Source organism: Ranitomeya variabilis, chromosome 2 (assembly GCF_051348905.1).
Source record: "Ranitomeya variabilis isolate aRanVar5 chromosome 2, aRanVar5.hap1, whole genome shotgun sequence".
In the NCBI taxonomy this organism is placed as follows: domain Eukaryota; kingdom Metazoa; phylum Chordata; class Amphibia; order Anura; family Dendrobatidae; genus Ranitomeya; species Ranitomeya variabilis.
The window spans coordinates 775,704,034-775,726,542 of record NC_135233.1 but is presented as its reverse complement, the minus strand read 5'-3'; the positions used below and the strand labels follow the sequence as shown (position 1 = coordinate 775,726,542).

The following is a 22,509-nucleotide window of genomic DNA, read 5'->3' as shown; positions in this document are numbered from 1 at the left end:
CGGATGCGTCGTGTTGCGTCGGACCGTCGGCACAAAAAAAAGTTACATGTAACGTTTTTTTGTGCGTCGTGTCTGCCATTTCCGACCGCACATGCGCGGCCGAAACTCCGCCCCCTCCTCCCCGGACATTACAATGGGGCAGCGAATGCATTGAAAAACTGCATCCGCTGCCCCCGTTGTACTACTTAACACACTAGTCCATCGGTACGGGCTGTCACAAACGTACCGACGGACAGTGTATTAATTAAGCGCAACGGGGGCAGCGGATGCATGGCTCACCACCCCCGTCCCATCGTTGTATGCATGGCTCACACCCTCCCCCTGTCCTACTCACCCTCGCGCCGTCGCTGCATCTCTGTTGTTCCAGCGACGCAGCTCTCCTGTGCTGAGCGGTCACGTGGTACTGCTCATTAAGGTAATGAATATGCGTTCCACCCCTATGGGAGTGGAGAAGCGTGCATATTCATTACCTTAATGAGCAGTACCACGTGACCGCTCAGCACAGGAGAGCTGCGGCGCCGGGACGGAGATGCAGTGATGGCGCGAGGAGGGTGAGTATGATGTCTTCTGTTAGCCGGCTCCTGCCGCTGCTCCGCCGCTCCCCCTCTGTGTTCTGGACAATGACTCGTGTATAAGCCGAGGGGGGGGGCGTTTTCAGCACAAAAAAATGTGCTGAAAATCTCAGCTTATACACGAGTACATACAGTAAATTAATCATTTTAAAAACCGACGTGAGGTCCCGCTATTTTTGCTAACCATCCAAGGTAAAGCAGACAGCTGAGGCCTGGTATTTTCAGGCTGGGAATGTCCATGGATATTTGGCCCTCCTGAGCCTAAAAATATCAGCTCACAGCTGCACCAGAAAAGGCGCATCCATTAGATGGGCCAGTTTTGGCTCTTTGTCTAGCTCTTCCCGCTTGCCTTGATGCAGTGGGAAGTGGGGTAATAGTTGTGGGGTTGATGTCAGCTGTTTTATGGCGGCTGACATGAAGACCAGAGGTTAGTCGAGTTTCACACTTGCGTTTGGCTGGTCTGGGTATGGCTGCGTACATCCTCTGTTAAGCTCCGCCTACTTCTGCATGCATTCTGCATACCTATCCCTATCTTTAACATTAGGTATGCAGGGACATGCGTTGTATGCGGATGCGTCCGCATGCGGCGTTTTGACATGCTCAACGACCGCACGGGAACGCAAAAAGTTGGCGGAGCGCAGGCGGAGCTTAACGGAGGATGTACGCAGACCAGCCAAGCGCAAGTGTGTACTTACCCTTAGTAATCCCGGGGAGAGCCAGCCGGAACGGCACCGGAGGTTAGGCTACTTTCACACTAGCGTTTTTTGCAATACGTCGCAATGCGTCCTTTTGGCGAAAAAACGCATCCTGCAAAGTTGTCTGCAGGATGTGTTTTTTCCCCATTGACTAACATTAGCGACGCATTGCGACGCATTGACACACGTCGCAACCGTCGTGCGACGGATGCGTCGTGCTTTGGCGGACCGTCGGCACAAAAAAACGCTACATGTAACGTTTTTTTGTGCGACGTGTCTGCTTTTTCCGACCGCGCATGCGCGGCCGGAACTCTGCCCCCACCTCCCCGCACCTCACAATGGGGCGGCGGATGCGCTGGAAAAATGCATCCGCTGCCCCCGTTGTGCGGCGTATACAACGCTAGCGTCGGTAACCTCGGCCCGACGCACTGCGATGGGCCGAGCCCGACTCTGGTGTGTTGAAGCCTTAGATGTTATTAGGTGTTCTTATTTTACAAGGGGGAAGCATAGGAATTCAGAAAGTATGGTCCAAGTAATCGATAACTCATTTAACAAAGCCCTAACTGATAACATTTTTGGGTTCATGACTTCTGTTGTTATCCAAAACATATTAATATACAATGAAGACAATAAGATAACCATTTATTTTATGTGTTTTATGCTAAATCTCAGGTGAAAGCCATAGTATTAGACCCCAGAAATGGATTTAATGTGGATCGCACTCTGACAAAGGATGATGTGCAGAAGCTGATCAAGGTAACCATGCGTTGGTGCTCGCAGGCTGGGATCAGTAGTCTGTGTTACTCACTCATAAATACATGTTAATTTCAGACAGAAATGGTTCAGGAATTTTATAAAATCGTGAACAGTATGTGTATAGGGCGTCATTAAGAAGCTAGCAGAACCGCCAAGGTTTTCTTAGAAAACAGCCGGTGGTCTTTTTACTTGAAGCTTCTACAGTGGCGGTTTTGCTATCGTTTTTGCTCATGTGTCGTTTTTTTTTCTCTAGAATTTAAACTGTAACCAGCAAGTTGTTTCCTAGTTGACGCCGCGAACGAATTAACATTTACAGCCCTGAAACAGTTAAAAGAAGTAACAAAATCCTGACCATGTGCACAGCAATGCCACCTTTACATTGCTGTGCGTTATGGACACCTTTTGTAGTGGTCTTGTTTTGCTTTTTTTTAGATGGGTTCCAGGTGGAATCCGGCTAAAAATGACAGTGTACTTTACCCAAAATATGTGTTAGGTCTCATTCACACGTCCAAAACCAGGAGTGGAACAATCAGAGGAAAACTCTAATTGAATGATTGACCCCTGTTCTGTGTTTCGGAGACACTCCTGGTTTTGGCGTACAGTACGAATACTGATGTGTGAACATAGCTTTAGGCGGAATTAACAATTTGTATTATTATAGTGGCGTTATTGATGTTATGTCTCTTTTATGTGACCTCTGTGATTTTGCAGGGTCACGGCCAACTGGAGAGTATTCAGAATTGGTTTAAAGTGGGTATAAATTCTCTGCAGTCCATTACCTTCCCATTGTGGGGAAAAATGATTTTGGTTTCGGGTCTGTCATGCTATGGTTTCCAGAAGGGAACAATATTTGGAGAGATTTTTAAGAAAATCTGAATTGGCTTCCTAAGGGTATGTGCACACGGCGTCCTTTTCAGGCGGAATCCCCTTGAAAAAGAGCCATAAAACCACCTAATAAAATGATCCGAATGCACAGCAATGTCAGAGCGATATTGCTGTGTACGTGTTCCGTCTTATGTCATTTCTTTTAACCGCGTCAGGATATGGACACCCTCAAGCGATTAAAAGAAGTGACATGTTCATTCTTCGGGTGGTTTCCTAGCCGCCTGCTTGTAATACTTAAAGGGGTTGTCCAATATCTATAATGCATTTCATTCACATATTTGGATTAGCAGTGTAGGGTGAGCGGTAGGGATTTACACTCACCGGCCACTTTATTAGGTACACCATGCTAGTAACGGGTTGGACCCCTTTTGCCTTCAGAACTGCCTCAATTCTTCGTGGCATAGATTCAACAAGGTGCTGGAAGCATTCCTCAGAGATTTTGGTCCATATTGACATGATGGCATCACACAGTTGCCGCAGATTTGTCGGCTGCACATCCCAAAGATGCTCCATACAAGGCAGGATGGATCCATGCTTTCATGTTGTTTACGCCAAATTCTGACCCTACCATCCGAATATCGCAGCAGAAATCGAGACTCATCAGACCAAGCAACGTTTTTCCAATCTTCTACTGTCCAATTTCGATGAGCTTGTACAAATTGTAGCCTCAGTTTCCTGTTCTTAGCTGAAAGGAGTGGTACCTGGTGTGGTCTTCTGCTGCTGTAGCCCATCTGCCTCAAAGTTCGACGCACTGTGCGTTCAGAGATGCTCTTAGGCCTACCTTGGTTGTAACGGGTGGCGATTTGAGTCACTGTTGCCTTTCTATCAGCTCGAACCAGTCTGCCCATTCTCCTCTGACCTCTGGCATCAACAAGGCATTTCCGCCCACAGAACTGCCGCTCACTGGATTTTTTTTTCTTTTTCGGACCATTCTCTGTAAACCCTAGAGATGGTTGTGCGTGAAAATCCCAGTAGATCAGCAGTTTCTGAAATACTCAGACCAGCCCTTCTGGCACCAACAACCATGCCACGTTCAAAGGCACTCAAATCACCTTTCTTCCCCAAACTGATGCTCGGTTTGAACTGCAGGAGATTGTCTTGACCATGTCTACATGCCTAAATGCACTGAGTTGCCGCCATGTGATTGGCTGATTAGAAATTAAGTGTTAACAAGAAGTTGGACAGGTGTACCTAATAAAGTGGCCAGTGAGTGTATATATAAGGCACAATACAAAAGTGATTAAGGTTTAAGCATGGGTATTTATAAAGGTGTAAAGGGCTTTTCATGTATCGGACAACCCCTTTAATAGGACTTGGGAAAGCTGCTGCCGGTAGTCCGCCACAAGAACGATGGCGAAGGTGCATCAATAACGACTGCCATCATTTTTCTGAAGTGGCTTCCCTTGGCAAAACATGGCAGCTGAACATTTTTTTTTCCGACAATATAACTGATCACGAAATCGAAATGTCCACCAGATCAACCTATCAGCAGGATGGAAGGCAATGTGTTGTTACCTTGGTTATGTTTATTACTGTCCTCTGTCTAATATGTGTATGCTTTGCTTCAGCTTTGCGTGGATAGACTACTGGACACAAAGAGCCCGTCCCTGGAAACAATAAAGATGCAAGTGTATTTTGACATGAACTATACAACCAGAGGTAACTTGAATATTAAGCCAGCATTAAAGGGGTTGTCCGGGACTTTTATATTGATTGCCTTTCTTTAGAATAGGTCATCTGTATCCGAACGGCGGGGTGTGATACTCGGCTTCCCCGGCGATCAGCTGCTCTTGTGACGCCGCCGGCTGGATGTGATCAGTTGCGTAGCGGAATAGTGCAGCTCTGTCGAAAAACCGGCCCTGCTTATGGGGCTGCATGCACTGTATAGTGGCCACAGTGGTGTTTGGCAAGTCCACCCGGCAGCTCTACAAAGGAGGAGATGACAGCGGCCGAGCACCACGTGCACACAGTGTCGGTGTGTTCTCATCCCTCTCCTGTGTATAGCAGGCATAGAAGCCGCTCTCTGCACACAGGATCACACGGCATAGGGCTAAGCCCCTTCTACGGAGGTTTAAATAGTTTCCTTTCAGTTTTCAGTGAAAACATGATTACCTATTCACAGGATCAGTGGTAACTTATGGACCGGTGGGTATCCCATCGCCGGGAGATGCACTAATTGGCAAATCAGTGAATTGTTATTCCTGAAGGAGAACTTTTAGCCCGATTACAAAATAGGTGGACGACCGACCACTGCTCTGTTTATTCTCTATGCTTCTGGAAAAAGCCGAGTGCAGCGCATGCAGCCCCATAAGCAGGGCCGGTTTTAGACAAAGTGGGGCCCTGGGGAAAAGTTTATAGTGGGTCTCAAATTTTCACATATTGCACATCACACAGAAACTTTTTGCTTGTATTTACATGCGCTGAGTTCAGGCCAATAAATGAGCGTGATCGACAATATTGAAGTCGTTCAACGCTTGTTCTTGAGTTTCTTTACACCGACTGAGGAAGTGTGATGGGGACAGATAGTCCTCGATACAGTATAGTTCAGGTCCCATATAGTACATACAGCATAATGCACTGCCCCACACACACACAGTATAATGCGGCCCCCTCATAGAGTATAATGCAACTCCCTCAGAGTATAATGCAGCCCCCTCATAGAGTATAATGTAGTCCCCTCAGAGTATATTGTAGCCCCCCCACACAGTATAATACAGCCCCATCAGCGTATAATGCAGCCCCACACACACAGTATAATGTAACCCTCTCATAGAGTATAATGCAACTCCCTCAGAGTATAATGCAGCCCCCTCATAGAGTATAATGTAGTCCCCTCAGAGTATAATACAGCCCCCCCACACAGTATAATACTGCGTCATCAGCGTATAATGCAGCCCCACACACACAGTATAATGAGACCCTCTCATAGAGTATAATGTAGTCCCCTCAGAGTATAATGCAGCCCCCCACACGCAGTATAATACAGCCCCAGCTGCGTATAATGCTGCCCCATACACACAGTATAATGTAACCCTCCCATAGAGTATAATGCAGACCCCTCATAGAATATAATGCTGCCTCCCGCACACACAGTATAATGCAGCCCCCATACACAGTATGATGCAGCACCCCACACACAGTATAATGCAGTCCCCCCAACCATACACAGTATAATGCAGCCCAGCAAATACAGTATAATACAGCCCCCCCACACGCAGTATAATGCAGTCCTCACACACACAGTATAATGCAGCTCAGCAAATACAGTATAATACAGCCCCCCCACACACCCAGTATAATGCAGCTCAGCAAATACAGTATAATACAGCCCCCCCACACACCCAGTATAATGCAGCTCCCCCAAACCCAGTATAATGCAGCTCCCCCAAACACACCACACGCAGAGGAAGTGTGATGGGGACAGATAGTCCTCGATACAGTATAGTTCAGGTCCCATATAGTACATACAACATAATGCACTGCCCCCCACACACACAGTATAATGCAACTCCCTCAGAGTATAATGCAGCCCCCTCATAGAGTATAATGTAGTCCCCTCAGAGTATAATGCAGCCCCCCCCACACACAGTATAATACAGCCCCATTAGCGTATAATGCAGCCCCACACACACAGTATAATGTAACCCTTGTGGAAATACGCTACCTGAGTGGGTTGGGGAATACTCGCTTGGCAGCAGGATAAACACTTCAGGCACGATATCTCACACATATCAGTCTTATTTGGTTTATTACACATCATAAACCACATAATGTACAGTCCATTGCGTTACATTTCATGAGCTTATCACGACCCTCAGTCCGTTCATGCAGCCGATAGGCTTCTCTGCTGTACAATATAATCCCCTTGTCCGGGGTTACCTTTCAGGAGTTCGACTCCTCATGCTGACTACCCGTCAGTCCCATGGTCCTCACCACATTGACCGTCCAGGTCGACGGTCTCACAGTGCTTCCAGGACGACTCCAATCCCAAGAGCCTCCAACACTGACCATCCAGGTCGACGGTCTCACAGTGCTTCCAGGACCACTCCAAACACTCTCTCAGGAGTCTCCAACACTGACCATCCAGGTCGACGGTCTCACAGTGCTTCCAGGACCACTCCAAACACTCTCTCAGGAGTCTCCAACACTGACCGTCTAGGACCCTGCACAGGAACAAACGGCTCCCTACACAGGAACCTCACAGGAACATGTGACCCATACCTTGGTCACATTATCTACCTGTAACCACTCCCATGGGTGTGTGGCTAGTTTGACTCTCCAATCTCTCACAACTAGCCCTGCCAATCTCCCATCAGAACTATACAATTACTTGTGGGACTACAGGTCCCAGAACACAACATATCTTTAGACTGACAGCGCAGAGTGTCCTCCTCTGCAACACACATACCGGCCATTTATAATCCTGCTGCACTTTCTCTCACCAACACAGTTATACATCCAAGCGCACCCTGCAGCGCACACACAGCGCCCCCTGGCTGTAAGATTGGTCACTGCACCACACCCTCTCATAGAGTATAATGCAGCCCCCTCATAGAGTATAATGTAGTCCCCTCAGAGTATAATGCAGCCCTCCACACGCAGTACAATACAGCCCCATCAGCGTATAATGCAGCACCCCACACACAGTATAATGCAGTCCCCCCCAACCATACACAGTATAATGCAGCCCAGCAAATACAGTATAATACAGCCCCCCCACACACAGTATAATGCAGTCCCCACACACACAGTATAATGCAGCTCAGCAAATACAGTATAATACAGCCGCCCCACACACCCAGTATAATGCAGCTCCCCCCAAACCCAGTATAATGCACCTCCCCCAAACACACTATTAATGAGCTCCCCGCACACAGTATAATTCAGCCCCCCACACCACACAGTATAATGTAGCCCCCCACACACAGTATAATGCAGCCCCCCACACAGTATAATGTAGACCCCCATACACACATAGTGTAATGCAGCCCCCCACACACACACACAGTATTATGCATACACATACTGTACATACACACAGTATAATGCATACACATATATACACATATACACTACTCACCTCTCCTCGTTCCCCACGCTACTCCAGGTGCTGCTTCGGTCTCATCAGCGCCACTGCTGGCATAGCGTGGCGCACGATAGTGATGTCACAAGCAGAGGAGAATGATGGGAGAGGGAGCGTCATCTAATGCTCTTTCCTCCATCACTGCTTTCAACTAACTGTAATCATGCTAATACTAGCCCACAGGGTTTAGGTTAGTCCTTATTACTGCTGGCTTTATATGTATATTCCAGTTAGACATCTAGATCCGATCAGTTACATGTCTCAGATTACATATGCATGAATTGAATGAAAGGATTAGCAGTGATTCCCAAAGTCGCCTTTCCTATTCTAGGTGAATTTCTTGATGAACATCATCGTGTCCTAGAATCACGACTGGCACCAGTGTGCAGGGAGATCACTGACAGCCGAGCTCGCATAGCTGAGGAGTTAGAGAGCCTGTATCGGAAGATTGTCAGCTACGTTCTGCTCAGATCTGGTCTTGGGTCTCCTACGGATATCAAGGTTGTCAGAGAAGCTACAGGTCAGCAAAGCAACAGCAGCGAGCAACAGAAACAACTCAAGATTAGGGGTGATGTTGTAAGACATTTACTCATCCAGCCATATTTTGGCCATATACTATCAATCATATTGGCAGGGATATAAAATGATGAATGAGGTGGTTCCATGAAGACCGCTGTCCATGTGCCCTGTGTGTTAATAGGACAGACGTAAGCCACACATGAATCACAAAGGCAGCCATTCACGTAAGACTACCAATAAATGAACAGTGGACTCCAGACAGTATGTGGTTAGCTCGCGTCCAACCCTGTATTTGGCATTTTGCTAGACTGATCAGGGGCACAATCCATTTACCATTGTTAGTCTAGCTTCGAAATGCCTTGACGTCATGAGTCCATTATAGATGAAGTTTACTTTAATGGGGTTGACCTGGATTAGTAAAACATGTCTCCTTTCTTTCAGAAGCAGTGCCACCACGGACCATGAATTGTGTCTGGTACTGTACCTCGGCCTGTGTTACAATACCAGGCACAACTCATGGTCAGTAGGTGGCCAGTTAAAATTCAGTGACGAGGCAATCTGTAAACTACGGAGTGACTATGACATATTATCAGATAGTTTGTTTCTGTTAGTTTTATCATAGAATGTAATGTGTTAAAATGAATTTAGCAGGTTTTTGTTCTGTAACCTGTGAGCAGCATAATGTAGGGGCAAAGATCCTGACTCCAGGGATGTGTCACTTACTGGGCTGTGTGTTGTAGTTTTAATACAATCAGTGTTTTATCAGCAGGAGAGTATTACTAGAGACTAGGTGTCTCATGCCAGGTAGTCCAGCTAATCTGTGTGGCCCTGTCCCCACCACTGATTGGCAGCATGCTGACATTGTGCAGTGTACACAAGCTGCCAATCAGTGGTGTGGGCGGAGTTATGCACAGCTCAGCATTCAGAGCACTGCTACAGGAGAGAAAACAGTGATTTTATCAGAACTGCACCAAGCAGTCCAGGAAGTGACACATCACTGGAATCAGGGCCTCTGCCCCTATATCATGCTGTTCTCAGATTCCATAACAAAAGCCTGCTAACGGATTTCCTTTAATGGTTTCTGTGTATTTTCCTAGCTGCCCTTCAGAGCATCTTCCCACACACAGAACTTGGTACCTTTCTATCCCTTGTTAAAAAAGACAAAGAGCGACAGCTGAAAGAGCTCACTATGATCGTTACCGGGATCCGTCTGTTCAACAAAGACTGTGGAAAAGGTGGAGAGGGCATTGATGACTGTAAGTGCGTGGGTCCTGTGCCTGAGGCTGGTTTGGATGGTCGGAGGGTCCATGGGGGATAAATTATTTGGAATAATTATTCATATTTCAGTTAGTGTTACCTACAAAAATTCAACATCTATACAACTATTTGCAATTATCATCATTTCTCCGGCCTTTTTAATGATTTTTTTGGGCTATGTTCACATCTGTACCCTAGACTTGATCCAGTTCCATAAGTTTTGATTGAAAAGTAGGACAGCATGCAGTAGTATTTTACTATCAGGACCCTTTGAATTCTGATACTAGTCAGGGGGGTAAGTTGGGTGCATGCAATGTCTGTCGGGTGGGTTATGTAAGTGCTGTGGTTTCCGTATATAACCGCTAAATATGATGCATATGCAGTAGAGCCTTAAATAAGAATAACCTTGGACTAAGACCGGATTCACACATCTGCAAGTCATGATCTGTGTACGGACCGCAATTTACGGACTGGGCTATATGAGGCTGTTGAGTTCAGTCAGGAGACCCGCGGCGCTCCATATATCGAGGTCCGTACTCCGAGATCTGCGGATGTGTGAAACCGGCCCTACATGTCATGATACATAGTCAAAACACCTCATCAAAGAAACAGGCAAGACAGTGATTGTATCATTAGATCTAATATTAATGTACTGTGATGTTATATTAATATGGACATAACTGGAAAAAGTCGCAGTAACCATAAATAACAAAGAAAAACAACGACAAAAACTTCCAATATAATTTAAATAATCAACATTTACATTTTATTAAATAGCCAGGTACAGATGACAAGGAAAGGGAAGGGGTTACACCCACTAGCACATGCCAAGAATAGGATACTCACACGACAAAATCTATAATAGCAATATAGGCTAAGGGATCATATATAATTATATGGTGTTTAATCATATCTATTGCACATTACCCATATGGCCTATTGCGTTGGTAACCCAGCACATATAATGTAAATCACATAGAGGCAGCTATAAGAGCTGCTGTAATTACCAGTAAAGCCAGGAGTATGTCCGTGAGCGTCCTCCCCGACGCGCGTTTCGGCAGTGTAGCCTTTCTCAAGGGGTATAGTAACCCTTATCATGGCTGCTGGCTGCACACATAATATATTAACACCTACAATCCTGGGAGATTTATATATCCCATATATTACCTATATATGGCCTGAAGCTAAAATCGCTGTGCTCTCCTCCAGTGCTCCAGTTATGTCACGTGACCCCTGCAGCCAATCAGAAGCCGCTAATTGACCGCCTCACTCTCACTTCCTTCTGACAAAACTGACATTAGAATAGAAAGAAGTCAGAATGAAGCAGTATCTGATTGGTTGCAGGGCTCTTGTGAGATAACGTCACCTGAGACCTGGCGCCAAGGTTGCTGAAACTCTGTTGGCTTCAGAGGCGAGTTATTTTAGAAGTGGGAATATAGCAGTTGAGAAGAAGTTCTCTGAGTAGTGGACAACCCCTTTAATCTTGCAGTTTCATGAGTAAGATCATGCAGCCTGTGGCATGTAAAAGTGTGGACACCCATGGTCAAAATTACTTTTATTGTGAACAGTTAATCAGGTTTATGATGAAATGATCTCTAGGCCTAAAGTTAAAGATGACACATTTTCTTTGTATTTTAGGCAAAAAAAAACAAAATTTTTTTGCATTTTAAAAAGTACTAAAAAGAAAATGGGCATATGCAAAGGTTTGGGCACACTTGGAGATTTGTGTGGTCAGACAACTTTGATCAAGGTTTGTGAAGTTGTGGTACATTGTTCTACTGTTGAGAGACACCTGCACAAATATGGACTTCATGGAAGAGTCATTAGAAGAAAACCTATCCTGCGTCCTTATCATAAAATTCAGCATCAAAGGTATGCAAAAGAACATCTAAACAAACCTGACGCATTTTAGAAACAAGTCCTGTGGACCGATGAGGTTAAAATAGAACTCATTGGCCATAATGATCAAAGATGTGTGAAGAAAAAGGGCACAGAATCTCAGGAAAAGAACATCTCGCAAACCATTAGACCATCAATCATGCTTTGGGGTTGTGCTGTAGCCAATGGCAAGGGGAACGTTTCACGGGTAGAGGGAAGAATGGATTTAATGTAATTTCTACAAATTCTTGATGCAAACATAACACTATAACATCTGTAAAAAAGCAGAAGTTGAAAAGAGAATGGCTTCTACAAATGGTCAAACACAGGTCAAAATCCACATTAGACTGCCTCAGAAGGTGCAAGCTGAAGATTTTACAATGGCCCTCACAGTCCCCTGATCTGAACATCATTGAAAATTACAATGCATGCAAGACGACCCAGGAATCTCACAGAACTGGAGGAATTTTCCAAAGAAGAAAGGATGAAAATCCCTCAAACAAGAATTGAAAGACTCTTGGCTGGCTACAAAAGCATTTACAAGTTGTGATACTTGCAGAAGGCTGAATAACGGTAATTTCGACCAGGGGTGCCCAAACTTTTACATGCCACTGTTTTAATGGCTTTGCAATTTTGCAGGTGAAGTTGCAGGTTCCCTGATATATTTAGTCACTGTCCAGGTAAACAGTGGAAAGACTACAAATGCAGAGTAATGTTTTCATCATCAGGATGACCACTCCTTGTGAATGCAGCCATAAGGCATGTGCACACGGTGTCCTTTTTCTGGCATAATCTGCCTGGAACCCATCTGAAAGCGCTAATAAAAAGCATAAAAAAAGTAACAAACTGCACAGCAATGTCAGACTTGTTACGCACATGTTATATCTTTTGTCACTTCTATCAACAATTGTGAGGCTTCGAAATCCGCGAAGAGGCTCAAAAAATTGACTTTGACCATTCATCATATAAAATAAAGCTGCAGGAAGCATCGCATATACTGTATCAAAAGAGACATTTAGATAAAACACCACCTGCATTTTCCTGAAGCTTTTTCCTATAGCAAAAGTAAGGTATGCCGGCATCTAAAAGATACTATGTGCCCATACCCTAAGGGTCATTTCGCGTTCCTAGGAAAGCTGATTCTTGATAATCGGCCTGTCTAATCTAGCTGCCAATCACCCAATAAACAAGAAAATGCTCGTTCGTCAGGTGAAATTATTTTTAAGCTTTCTTGATTAAAAATCCTCATTCTCGGCAGCACATCGTCCTGTGTAAATCAGACATGTGCTGCCGATAACGTGATGTTCTGCGCACATGGAGCTGTGGTCATCCTCTCTAATCACTAGACGATCATCGATCGGCCAAAGTAACCACACTGTAATGTAACTAATGTTCCCCCACACACCGCCTGCTCCGTACCGTGCTACCGGCCGGTCAGGCTACATTTCCCATTGAATTTACAGATTTGAATTTTCTTTTATGCAAAAATGTTCTTGTTTCGGCAGTGCCAACTATTCTAAAGGAGGCCATACCCGCCACCACAAAACATATCGATTCAGAACTTCAGTCATCCCGAGAGATGATATATAGATACACGGCTCTCATAGAAGACATGGATGGCAAAAAACAGAAGAGCAATCTGCTCAACCTTACCCAGCTGAAGGAAGCCCTTTACAATGCAAGGCAGCATGAGGCTCTCTTAAATATTTTATTGGTAAGAAATTAAAATATAAATTAGTACCTGGAGTATTGTTACCCGATGCCCTCCTTTGCACCTTTCTGCCACTGATCTGCCTTTTTAGGGTCCCTTCTGTGTCATCACAAAGCAGCTGTGGGGCTTCTGAGGCTAAGGGTGCAGTCAGAGGGCCGAATAAATCATACCGGACTTGCGGTTCTCACGATCTGAGCATGACAGCATCATTCATTTATTTATATGCAGCTCGGGTGAGCCAGGTCCAGTCCGAGCATTGCGATCCAATCTCAATTTGATATATGCGGCCGTCTGACATGCTGGTAATATGGCTTGCATCCTAGTGCTAGATTTTGGCCTAGGAAACAGGTTCTGGGGCCATGAACGTATTTTCAAATGTTTTTATTTGTCCTGTCTAGGTTTTAGTGTTTGTCACATACTAAATACTCATATTGTTTAAATTTAGGAAGTGCAACCGATCTTTTGTACATGTCTTATGTTTTTTGAAATTTGGAACTTTTAATAACCCTTCTATCTTGACCAAAACCTCCAGTTCCAGCTGCCAAAAAACTGCTAAAAAGGATAATGCTGCCTCCACCTTGCTTCACTGTGGGTATGGGATTTTCTTTTGGTGATGTACATTGTTTGCTTTGTGGAATTTTGAAATTATGACCAAAATATTCAACCTTGGTCTCATTACACCATAACCAGTTTTACCACATGCGTTTTTCAGACTTGTTATAGCCAGGCTTGTATGTATTTTTTTTTTTGTAAGAAAAGGCTTCTGTCTTGCCATCCTACCCAACAGACCAAACATATGAAGGATACATGAAGTTGTTGTCATATTCAGTATACAACCAATAAGAATTTCCTGCAGCTCCTTTAATGTTGCTTTAGGGATATTGGAAGCCTCTTAGATACATTTTCTTTTTGTCTTTTCATCAAATTTTAAGGAACGTTTAGTTCAAAATACTGTCACTGTTGTGCTAAATTTAAGCCACTTTTTGATCAATGACTTCAGTGTTCCAATGGCTATATGATGTATAATAATGCATAATACATAATTTTGTTGTACAGTTCTCAAGGGAAGATGATACACATAAATAACAAATGCAACTGGTTTCAAATGCTGCAAGCATCCTTGGTCATGGCATAGTATAAACTGAACAACATGAAAGTAAATAGACAGGTGAATGTCTTCGATGTGAATGCAAAACTGCTGAATGTGATTTCACACTCGTGTCACCCATGAGTAATAGCAATGACCACGATCTAAACAAACTATTTAAAAACAATATCTGTATCTCAGGCTATCAATTTTGTAGAATTATAGGACACTGTCATTTGAGAAAACAACTGAATATACATGAATGAATAATATATGAAAAAAAGAAACACAGAAAGAAAAGCATATGATATATTAAATATTCCCATTTGTATAGAATCAAACACCTTTTAGATATTGGATAATATGTGTAAAAGTGATTATCAATTGGACCTGATGACAATAATAACTAAAAATGAAACATTAACTCTTTGTTGATTCATTCCATCTGGAAAAACAGTACCTCAGTCAATAAGGTGCATGTTCAGGTTGCCACCTCTGGGTAGGTGTTGGATTCTCTCTATGGCTTTAGTATGTGCTCTAGTGTTGTGAATGACTCTAGCTGTCCGCTATAATTGTGAATGGCTCTAGTTTGTTCTCTATTGTCATGAATGGCTCTAGTATGCCCTCTATAGTGTGAACGGCTCTAGTTGGCCTCTGTTGTTGTGTAATGCTCTAGTTCTCTATTTTAGTGTAATGCTCTAGTATGTCCTCTATTGTTCTGTAATGCTCTAGTATGTCCTCTATTGTTGTGTAATGCTCTGGTATGTCCTCTATTATTGTGTAATGCTCTAGTATGTACTCTATTATTGTGAAATGTTCTAGTATGTCCTCTGTTATTGTGTAATGCTCTAGTATGTCCTCTATTGTTGTGTAATGCTCTAGTATGTCCTCTATTGTTGTGAAATGCTCTAGTATGTCCTCTATTGTTGTGAAATGCTCTAGTATGTCCTCTATTGTTGTGAAGTGCTCTAGTATGTCCTCTATTGTTGTGAAATTCTCTAGTATGTCCTCTATTATTGTGTAATGCTCTAGTATGTCCTCTATTGTTGTGTAATGCTCTAGTATGTCCTCTATTGTTGTGTAATGCTCTAGTATGTCCTCTATTGTTGTGTAATGCTCTAGTATGTCCTCTATTGTTGTGTAATGCTCTGGTGTGTCCTCTATTGTTTTGTAATGCTCTAGTATGTCCTCTATTATTGTGAAATGTTCTAGTATGTCCTCTGTTGTTGTGAAATGCTCTAGTATGTCCTCTATTGTTGTGAAATGCTCTAGTATGTCCTCTATTGTTGTGAAATGCTCTAGTATGTCCTCTATTATTGTGAAATGCTCTAGTATGTCCTCTATTATTGTGTAATGCTCTAGTATGTCCTCTATTGTTGTGTAATGCTCTAGTATGTCCTCTATTGTTGTGAAATGCTCTAGTATGTCCTCTATTGTTGTGAAGTGCTCTAGTATGTCCTCTATTGTTGTGAAATTCTCTAGTATGTCCTCTATTATTGTGTAATGCTCTAGTATGTCCTCTATTGTTGTGAAATGCTCTAGTATGTCCCCTATTGTTGTGAAATGCTCTAGTATGTCCTCTATTGTTGTGTAATGCTCTAGTATGTCCTCTATTGTTGTGTAATGCTCTAGTATGTCCTCTATTGTTGTGAAATGCTCTAGTATGTCCTCTTGTTGTGAAATGCTCTAGTATGTCCTCTCTTGTTGTGAAATGCTCTAGTATGTCCCCTATTGTTGTGAAATGCTCTAGTATGTCCTCTATTGTTGTGAAATGCTCTAGTATGTCCTCTATTGTTGTGAAATGCTCTAGTATGTCCTCTATTGTTGTGAAATGCTCTAGTATGTCCTCTATTGTTGTGAAGTGCTCTAGTATGTCCTCTATTGTTGTGAAATTCTCTAGTATGTCCTCTATTATTGTGTAATGCTCTAGTATGTCCTCTATTGTTGTGTAATGCTCTAGTATGTCCTCTATTATTGTGAAATGCTCTAGTATGTCCTCTGTTGTTGTGAAATGCTCTAGTATGTCCTCTATTGTTGTGTAATGCTCTAGTATGTCCTCTATTGTTGTGAAATGCTCTAGTATGTCCTCTTGTTGTGAAATGCTCTAGTATGTCCTCTCTTGTTGTGAAATGCTCTAGTATGTCCCCTATTGTTGTGAAATGCTCTAGTATGTCCTCTATTGTTGTGAAATGCTCTAGTATGTCCTCTATTGTTGTGAAATGCTCTAGTATGTCCTCTATTGTTGTGTAATGCTCTAGTATGTCCTCTATTGTTGTGTAATGCTCTAGTATGTCCTCTATTATTGTGAAATTCTCTAGTATGTCCTCTATTATTGTGAAATGTTCTAGTATGTCCTCTGTTGTTGTGAAATGTTCTAGTATGTCCTCTGTTGTTGTGAAATGTTCTAGTATGTCCTCTATTGTGAAATTCTCTAGTATGTCCTCTATTGTGTAATGCTCTAGTATGTCCCCTATTATTGTGAAATGTTCTAGTATGTCCTCTATTGTTGTGTAATGCTCTAGTATGTCCTCTATTGTTGTGAAATGCTCTAGTATGTCCTCTATTATTGTGTAATGCTCTAGTATGTCATCTATTGTGAAATTCTCTAGTATGTCCTCTATTGTTGTGTAATGCTCTAGTATGTCCTCTATTGTTGTGAAATGCTCTAATATGTCCTCTATTGTGAAATTCTCTAGTATGTCCTCTATTGTTGTGAAGTGCTCTAGTATGTCCTCTATTGTTGTGAAATGCTCTAGTATGTCCTCTATTGTTGTGAAATGCTCTAGTATGTCCTGGATCACATGCGAACGCATGCGTTCGATGCGCTTGCGTACTTCGGATTGCGCATGTCCAGGAACTATTTTGAGACACGCTCTCCTGGAAATATAGAATGCATGCTCATAAAAAGCGCAAACGCAAGTAAAAACGCATGCAGACGCTGCGTTTTTTTGCCGTCATGCGTAAGCTGATGTGGATAAAAATACGCTGCCTTAGCATGTGTTTTTGCATGCGTTTGTGGATGATACGCTGCACACATAGATGGAAATGTGAAACTAGCCTTAGTTATAGTATGGCGGGTATATATCTGATCTCATGATTTGTAGACAGATGTCAGCACTTGTGCACAACAACTGGAAGTGATGGACAGACAGTACGGGGCACAAATGGAACTCTTAAAAGCCACAGTTCAGTCAAAGACTGCCATCCCCACGGCACAGGTCTATGTAAGTACAGAACGCAGAATTTCTTTCTTTCAGTTTTTTGTTTGCATTGTTTATGAAGGTAAAAGAAACATTCCTTACATTGACGCATAGTTTCTTCATGGTATGTCCTGATTGAGGCCAGTACTGTGTAGAGTTCAGCGTTGAGCGCAGTTTACACGAGACCCTCTGTACTCTGGAGAACTGCTACATTGTATATTTCCTGCGCAGAACATAAGACCACTTACATCCAGTGGAGAGCAGATGTCTGTGTGTTCAGTCCTGTTCACTGAAGTTCTATGGTTGCTGTAGCTTTTCGTGGTATTATTTTGGGGTTCAAGAGGCTTTTTGATCATATTCTATTCTATACCTTTTTTGTTAGTTCCATTAGGGACCAGAGCATATGAGTCTCTGTATCACTCTTGTAATACAGAAATGTTGCACTATATTATGCCGGACAGCCTAATTCCGACCTGCATCATTTTAGGCCGGGTCTCTGGCAGAATCTAATTGGTGTACGAATATGGCAGGCAGACAAGAGACCCACATTAGGCCCCCTGCTGCCATGAAATTCCGTCATCACCAAGCAATCGTGTTACTGCTGTGTCTCTGTCAAACCAAAATAAATGCCGCCTTCCCGTTTCAACGGCATCTCAAGGGGTAAATGACTGGAATTTGCGTTATCCTGAATCCTAAGTGTTGGGCTGGTTGTCAGTTATATATTATAGGCGCTGACAAGATCATCTTCTGTGCCAGCGCCATCATCATGATGTAAATGTATGTGCGTGTGGCAAAGCCCAACGTCCTATGATGTATATACACATAAGTACCCTTTAAGATAGCTTATTTCTTAGTATAAACTTTCCGATAAACTACATTCTTCTAAAGTAGTGAAAGATTTAACTATCATTTACAGTCTGTGCAATACTTTATACAAAAAACAGTTGCATTCATTTCTTTCAGCCACTTTTTATTTCATTGTCTAAGCTGTGGAACAGCTTCCAAGATGAAATTGTATTGTTAAGTGTCCTCAGTAATATGACTGCAAATCTGCAACCATTTCTGGAACTTCATGAAGAGCTCTTTCCTGCACACATCATCCAACCACATCTCGGTGATTTACACGTTAAATCTGATGAAGAAAGGATTAAAGAGACTACAGGTAATGTCTGTGCATGGAGGCTGGTGTATTGCCAAATCTAAGGTATGGAGTGCTCTGATCAGAAGAGATTAAAGGAGAACTTTTATGGCCAAATGTAAAACTGTGTGGCTGAAAACTAGCATTTGTCTTGAAAGCACCATACCCACCATCAAACATGGTGGTGGAAGCATCATGCTGTGGGGATGCTTTTCTTTTGCTGGGATCAGAGAAGGTGGTCAGACTTGATGGAAAGGTAGGTGGAGCTAAATGCCGGGCAATCCTGGAGAAAAACCTGTTAGAGGCTGCAAAAGGCTTGAGACTCGGGTGTAGGTTCAACTTCCAGCAGGACAACGACCTAAAACATACTGTCAGAACTTCAATGGAATGGTTTAGGTCAAAGCATATTCATGTGTGTTAATGGCTCAAAGTCTAGACTGAAATCCCATTGAGAAGCTGTGGCGAGACTTGAATATTGCTACCTCCATCCAATATGGCCGGGATCACACATGCGAGAAATCCGTCCGAGTCTCACATGGTAATACCCGGCATTGCCGCCATCACTCAGGAGCGGAGAGTGCGGCCACATAGCAATACATGCGGCCGCACGCTCCGCTCCTGAGTGACGGCGGCAATGCCGGGTATTACCATGTGAGACTCGGACGGATTTCTCGCATGTGTGATCCCGGTCTATCACTGAGTTACAGCTAGTTTGCAAAGAAGAATGGACAAAAATGTCAGCCTCTAGATACGCAAAGAAGGTAGAGACATACCCCAAAGACTTATCACAGTAATTGCAGCAAAAGGTGGTCCCGCAACTCACTGTCACATGGAGGGGCTGAATATAAATAATCGTCACAATATTCAAATTTATATCTTTTAAATATTTAGAAAACCAAATATCATTTACTTTACATTTCACAAATATTTGGTACTTTGTGTTGGTATAGCACATATATTGCTAATAAAATGTAAGTTTGTGAGTGTAAGGTGAAAAAATGTGGAAAAGTTCACAGAGTATGAATACTTTTTCAAAGCAACGTATGTAAAAATATTGTCTGTGATTGACAGGTGTCTCGCTATGAGAGAGATCTGTCAATCACCTGTTGCTTTGTGGAGAGAATCAACATCCTAAACTCATCATTCACCCTAATCAGCTCACTTCCATTTACATCAGTTTCCCAAACTCCAGTCCTCGTAGCCCCCAACAGATCATGATTTCAAGATTTCCTTACTATTGGGCAGGTGAAGGAGTTATCATCAAGGCATCAGGAATTGCTGCAGGTTCTCCCAGCTGTGCAACAAGGAAGGGCCTAGTAGACTGGAGTTTGGAAAACACTAATCTATGTTAAAACAAGATGGACTGCCAGCTCATTAAGGTATCAGATTGGAGCTGCCTATTGAAGTATTTGAAGAGGTGAGGAGGAGAGCGAAAAAGAGTGCTAGAGAGGCAGGAAGACACACACAGGACACTGCAGGGTTCATAAATGTTTATATCATCTCAGTGCTGGATTCACAGCTAAACTGCTTAGTACTGCTGTATTATGTCTTCCATGCTGCAGCCGCTACTTCTGAAGATGTGATACACACAGCATTAATTGCCCATGTATTGGTTTACAGTGTATGGGGAACATCATAGCAACTACTGTCCACCCACTAGCTCAGAGACAACTGGAAACAAGATATAGATATTGCTATTGTTACTGATGTGACCACTAATTTTGCACATAAAACAACCCATTTGAATTAACCCCTTCATGACCTTGCCCTTTTCCGGTTTTGCGTTCTTGTTTTTCGCTCCCCTCCTTCCCAGAGCCATAACTTTTTTTATTTTTCCGTCAATATGGCCATGTGAGGGCTTGTTTTTTGCGGGAGAAGTTGCACTTTTCACCGACATCATTGGCTTTAGCATGTCGTGTACTAGAAAACGGGAAAAAAAATTCCACGTGCGGTGAAATTGCAAACAAAAGTGCAATCCCACACTTTTGTTTGGCTTTTTTGCTAGGTTCACTAAATGCTAAAACTGACCTGCCATTATGATTCTCCAGGTCATTACGAGTTCATAGACACCAAACATGACTAGGTTACGTTTTATCTAAGTGGTAAAAAAAATTTCCAAACTTTGCTTAAAAAAATTGCGCAATTTTCCGTTACCCGTAGCGTCTCCATTTTTCGTGATCTGGGGTCAGGTGAGGGCTTATTTTTTGCGTGCTGAGCTGGCATTTTTAATGATACCATTTTGGTGCAGATACGTTCTTTTGATCGCCCGTTATTACATTTTAATGCAATGTCGCGGCGACCAAAAAAAACGTAATTCTGGTGTTTCGAATTTTTTTCTCACTACGCCGTTTAGCGATCAGGTTAATGCTTTTTTTATTGATAGATCGGGCGATTCTGAACACGGCAATACCAAATATGTGTAGGTTTGATTTTTTTTTTTTTTTTATTTTGGATGGGGTGAAAGGGGGATGATTTAAACTTTTATCTTTTTTATTTTTTTCATATTTTTTAAAATATTTTTCTTTAACTTTTGCCATGCTTCAATAGTCTCCATGGGAGGCTAGAAGCTGGCACCACTCGATCGGCTCTGCTACATAGCAGCGATCATCAGATCGCTGCTATGCAGCTGAAATGCAGGCTTGCTATGAGCGCCGACCACAGGGGGGCGCTCACAGCAGGCCAGCATCAGTAACCACAGAGGTCTCAAGGACCTCTATGGTTACTATTCAGAAGCATCGCTGACCCCCGATCATGTGACGGGGGTCGGCGATGCGATCATTTCCGGCCGCGCGGCCGGTTAAATGCCGCTGCCAGCGTTTGACAGCGGCATTTAACTGGTTAATAGCGGCGGGTGAATCGCGATTTCACCCGCCACTATTGCAGGCACATGTCAGCTGTTCACGACAGCTGACATGTCCCGGCTTTGAGGTGGGCTCAGCGCCGGAGCCCTGCATCAAAGCAGGGTACCCGACCTCCGCCGTAATAGTACGGTGGAGGTCGGGAAGGGGTTAAAGGGAACCTGTCACTTGATTCTTGCTGCCCAAGCTGTGGGCAGCACAAATCAGAGTCTTGCTGCATGGTTGCACCCGGGGATATCTTTCTCTGAAACTCTATGGCGTTTAAAGGTCCTGCCGGGGACCGTGGGCAGAGACTAGACTAGTCTCAACACCAACTTCAACCGAAGTGTAAAAGTGTATTTTCTCTGAAATGCTCTGGTTCATGCTGCCTGGAGTTTGGGCAGCATAGATCAGGTTACAGGTTCCTTTAAATTCAAATGGATACTTTTGTGTGCAAAATTACAGGTGACATTGCTAACAATAAGTAGCAGGAATCCTGAAAGCGTTTCATTTGTTCAAAGATTAGAAACCTTAACGTGGGACCCTTAAAGAGACCTGATGTTTTGCACACTGTTGTACAGCTTATTGGTTTGCAGTAAACCAGTCACATCGTTATGGCAGTCTTCAAAACGTTTTGTAGTTTTGATTACATTTATGAGTTTCTGGCACCAATGGAATTGATACCTTGATGAGCTTTCCTGCTGGAGGCTATATATTTTGTTTCCAGTTGTCTCTGAGTTAGTGGGTGGACAGTAGCTGCTATGATACACCCTATACACAGTACACCAAGACATGGGTAATTTGTATGTATCATATCTTCAGACGTAGCAGCAGCATACAGACCATAATACAACCGTAGTAAGCAGTGTAGCTGTGAATCCAGCACTGAGA

The 22,509-nt window shown here is 43.3% G+C and overlaps 1 protein-coding gene across 1 annotated transcript in view; it reads left to right on the top strand.

The window, feature by feature from the left end:
• CFAP206 (cilia and flagella associated protein 206) overlaps window positions 1-22,509 on the top strand; it is a 40,756-nt gene that overhangs the window by 7,626 nt on the left and 10,621 nt on the right. The window contains exons 2-8 of the mRNA XM_077289754.1: window positions 1,940-2,023; window positions 4,477-4,567; window positions 8,323-8,511; window positions 9,608-9,766; window positions 13,151-13,359; window positions 17,548-17,667; window positions 18,607-18,805. Coding sequence (XP_077145869.1) covers window positions 1,940-2,023; window positions 4,477-4,567; window positions 8,323-8,511; window positions 9,608-9,766; window positions 13,151-13,359; window positions 17,548-17,667; window positions 18,607-18,805 — 1,051 coding nt within the window. The remainder of the gene's footprint in view (window positions 1-1,939; window positions 2,024-4,476; window positions 4,568-8,322; window positions 8,512-9,607; window positions 9,767-13,150; window positions 13,360-17,547; window positions 17,668-18,606; window positions 18,806-22,509) is intronic.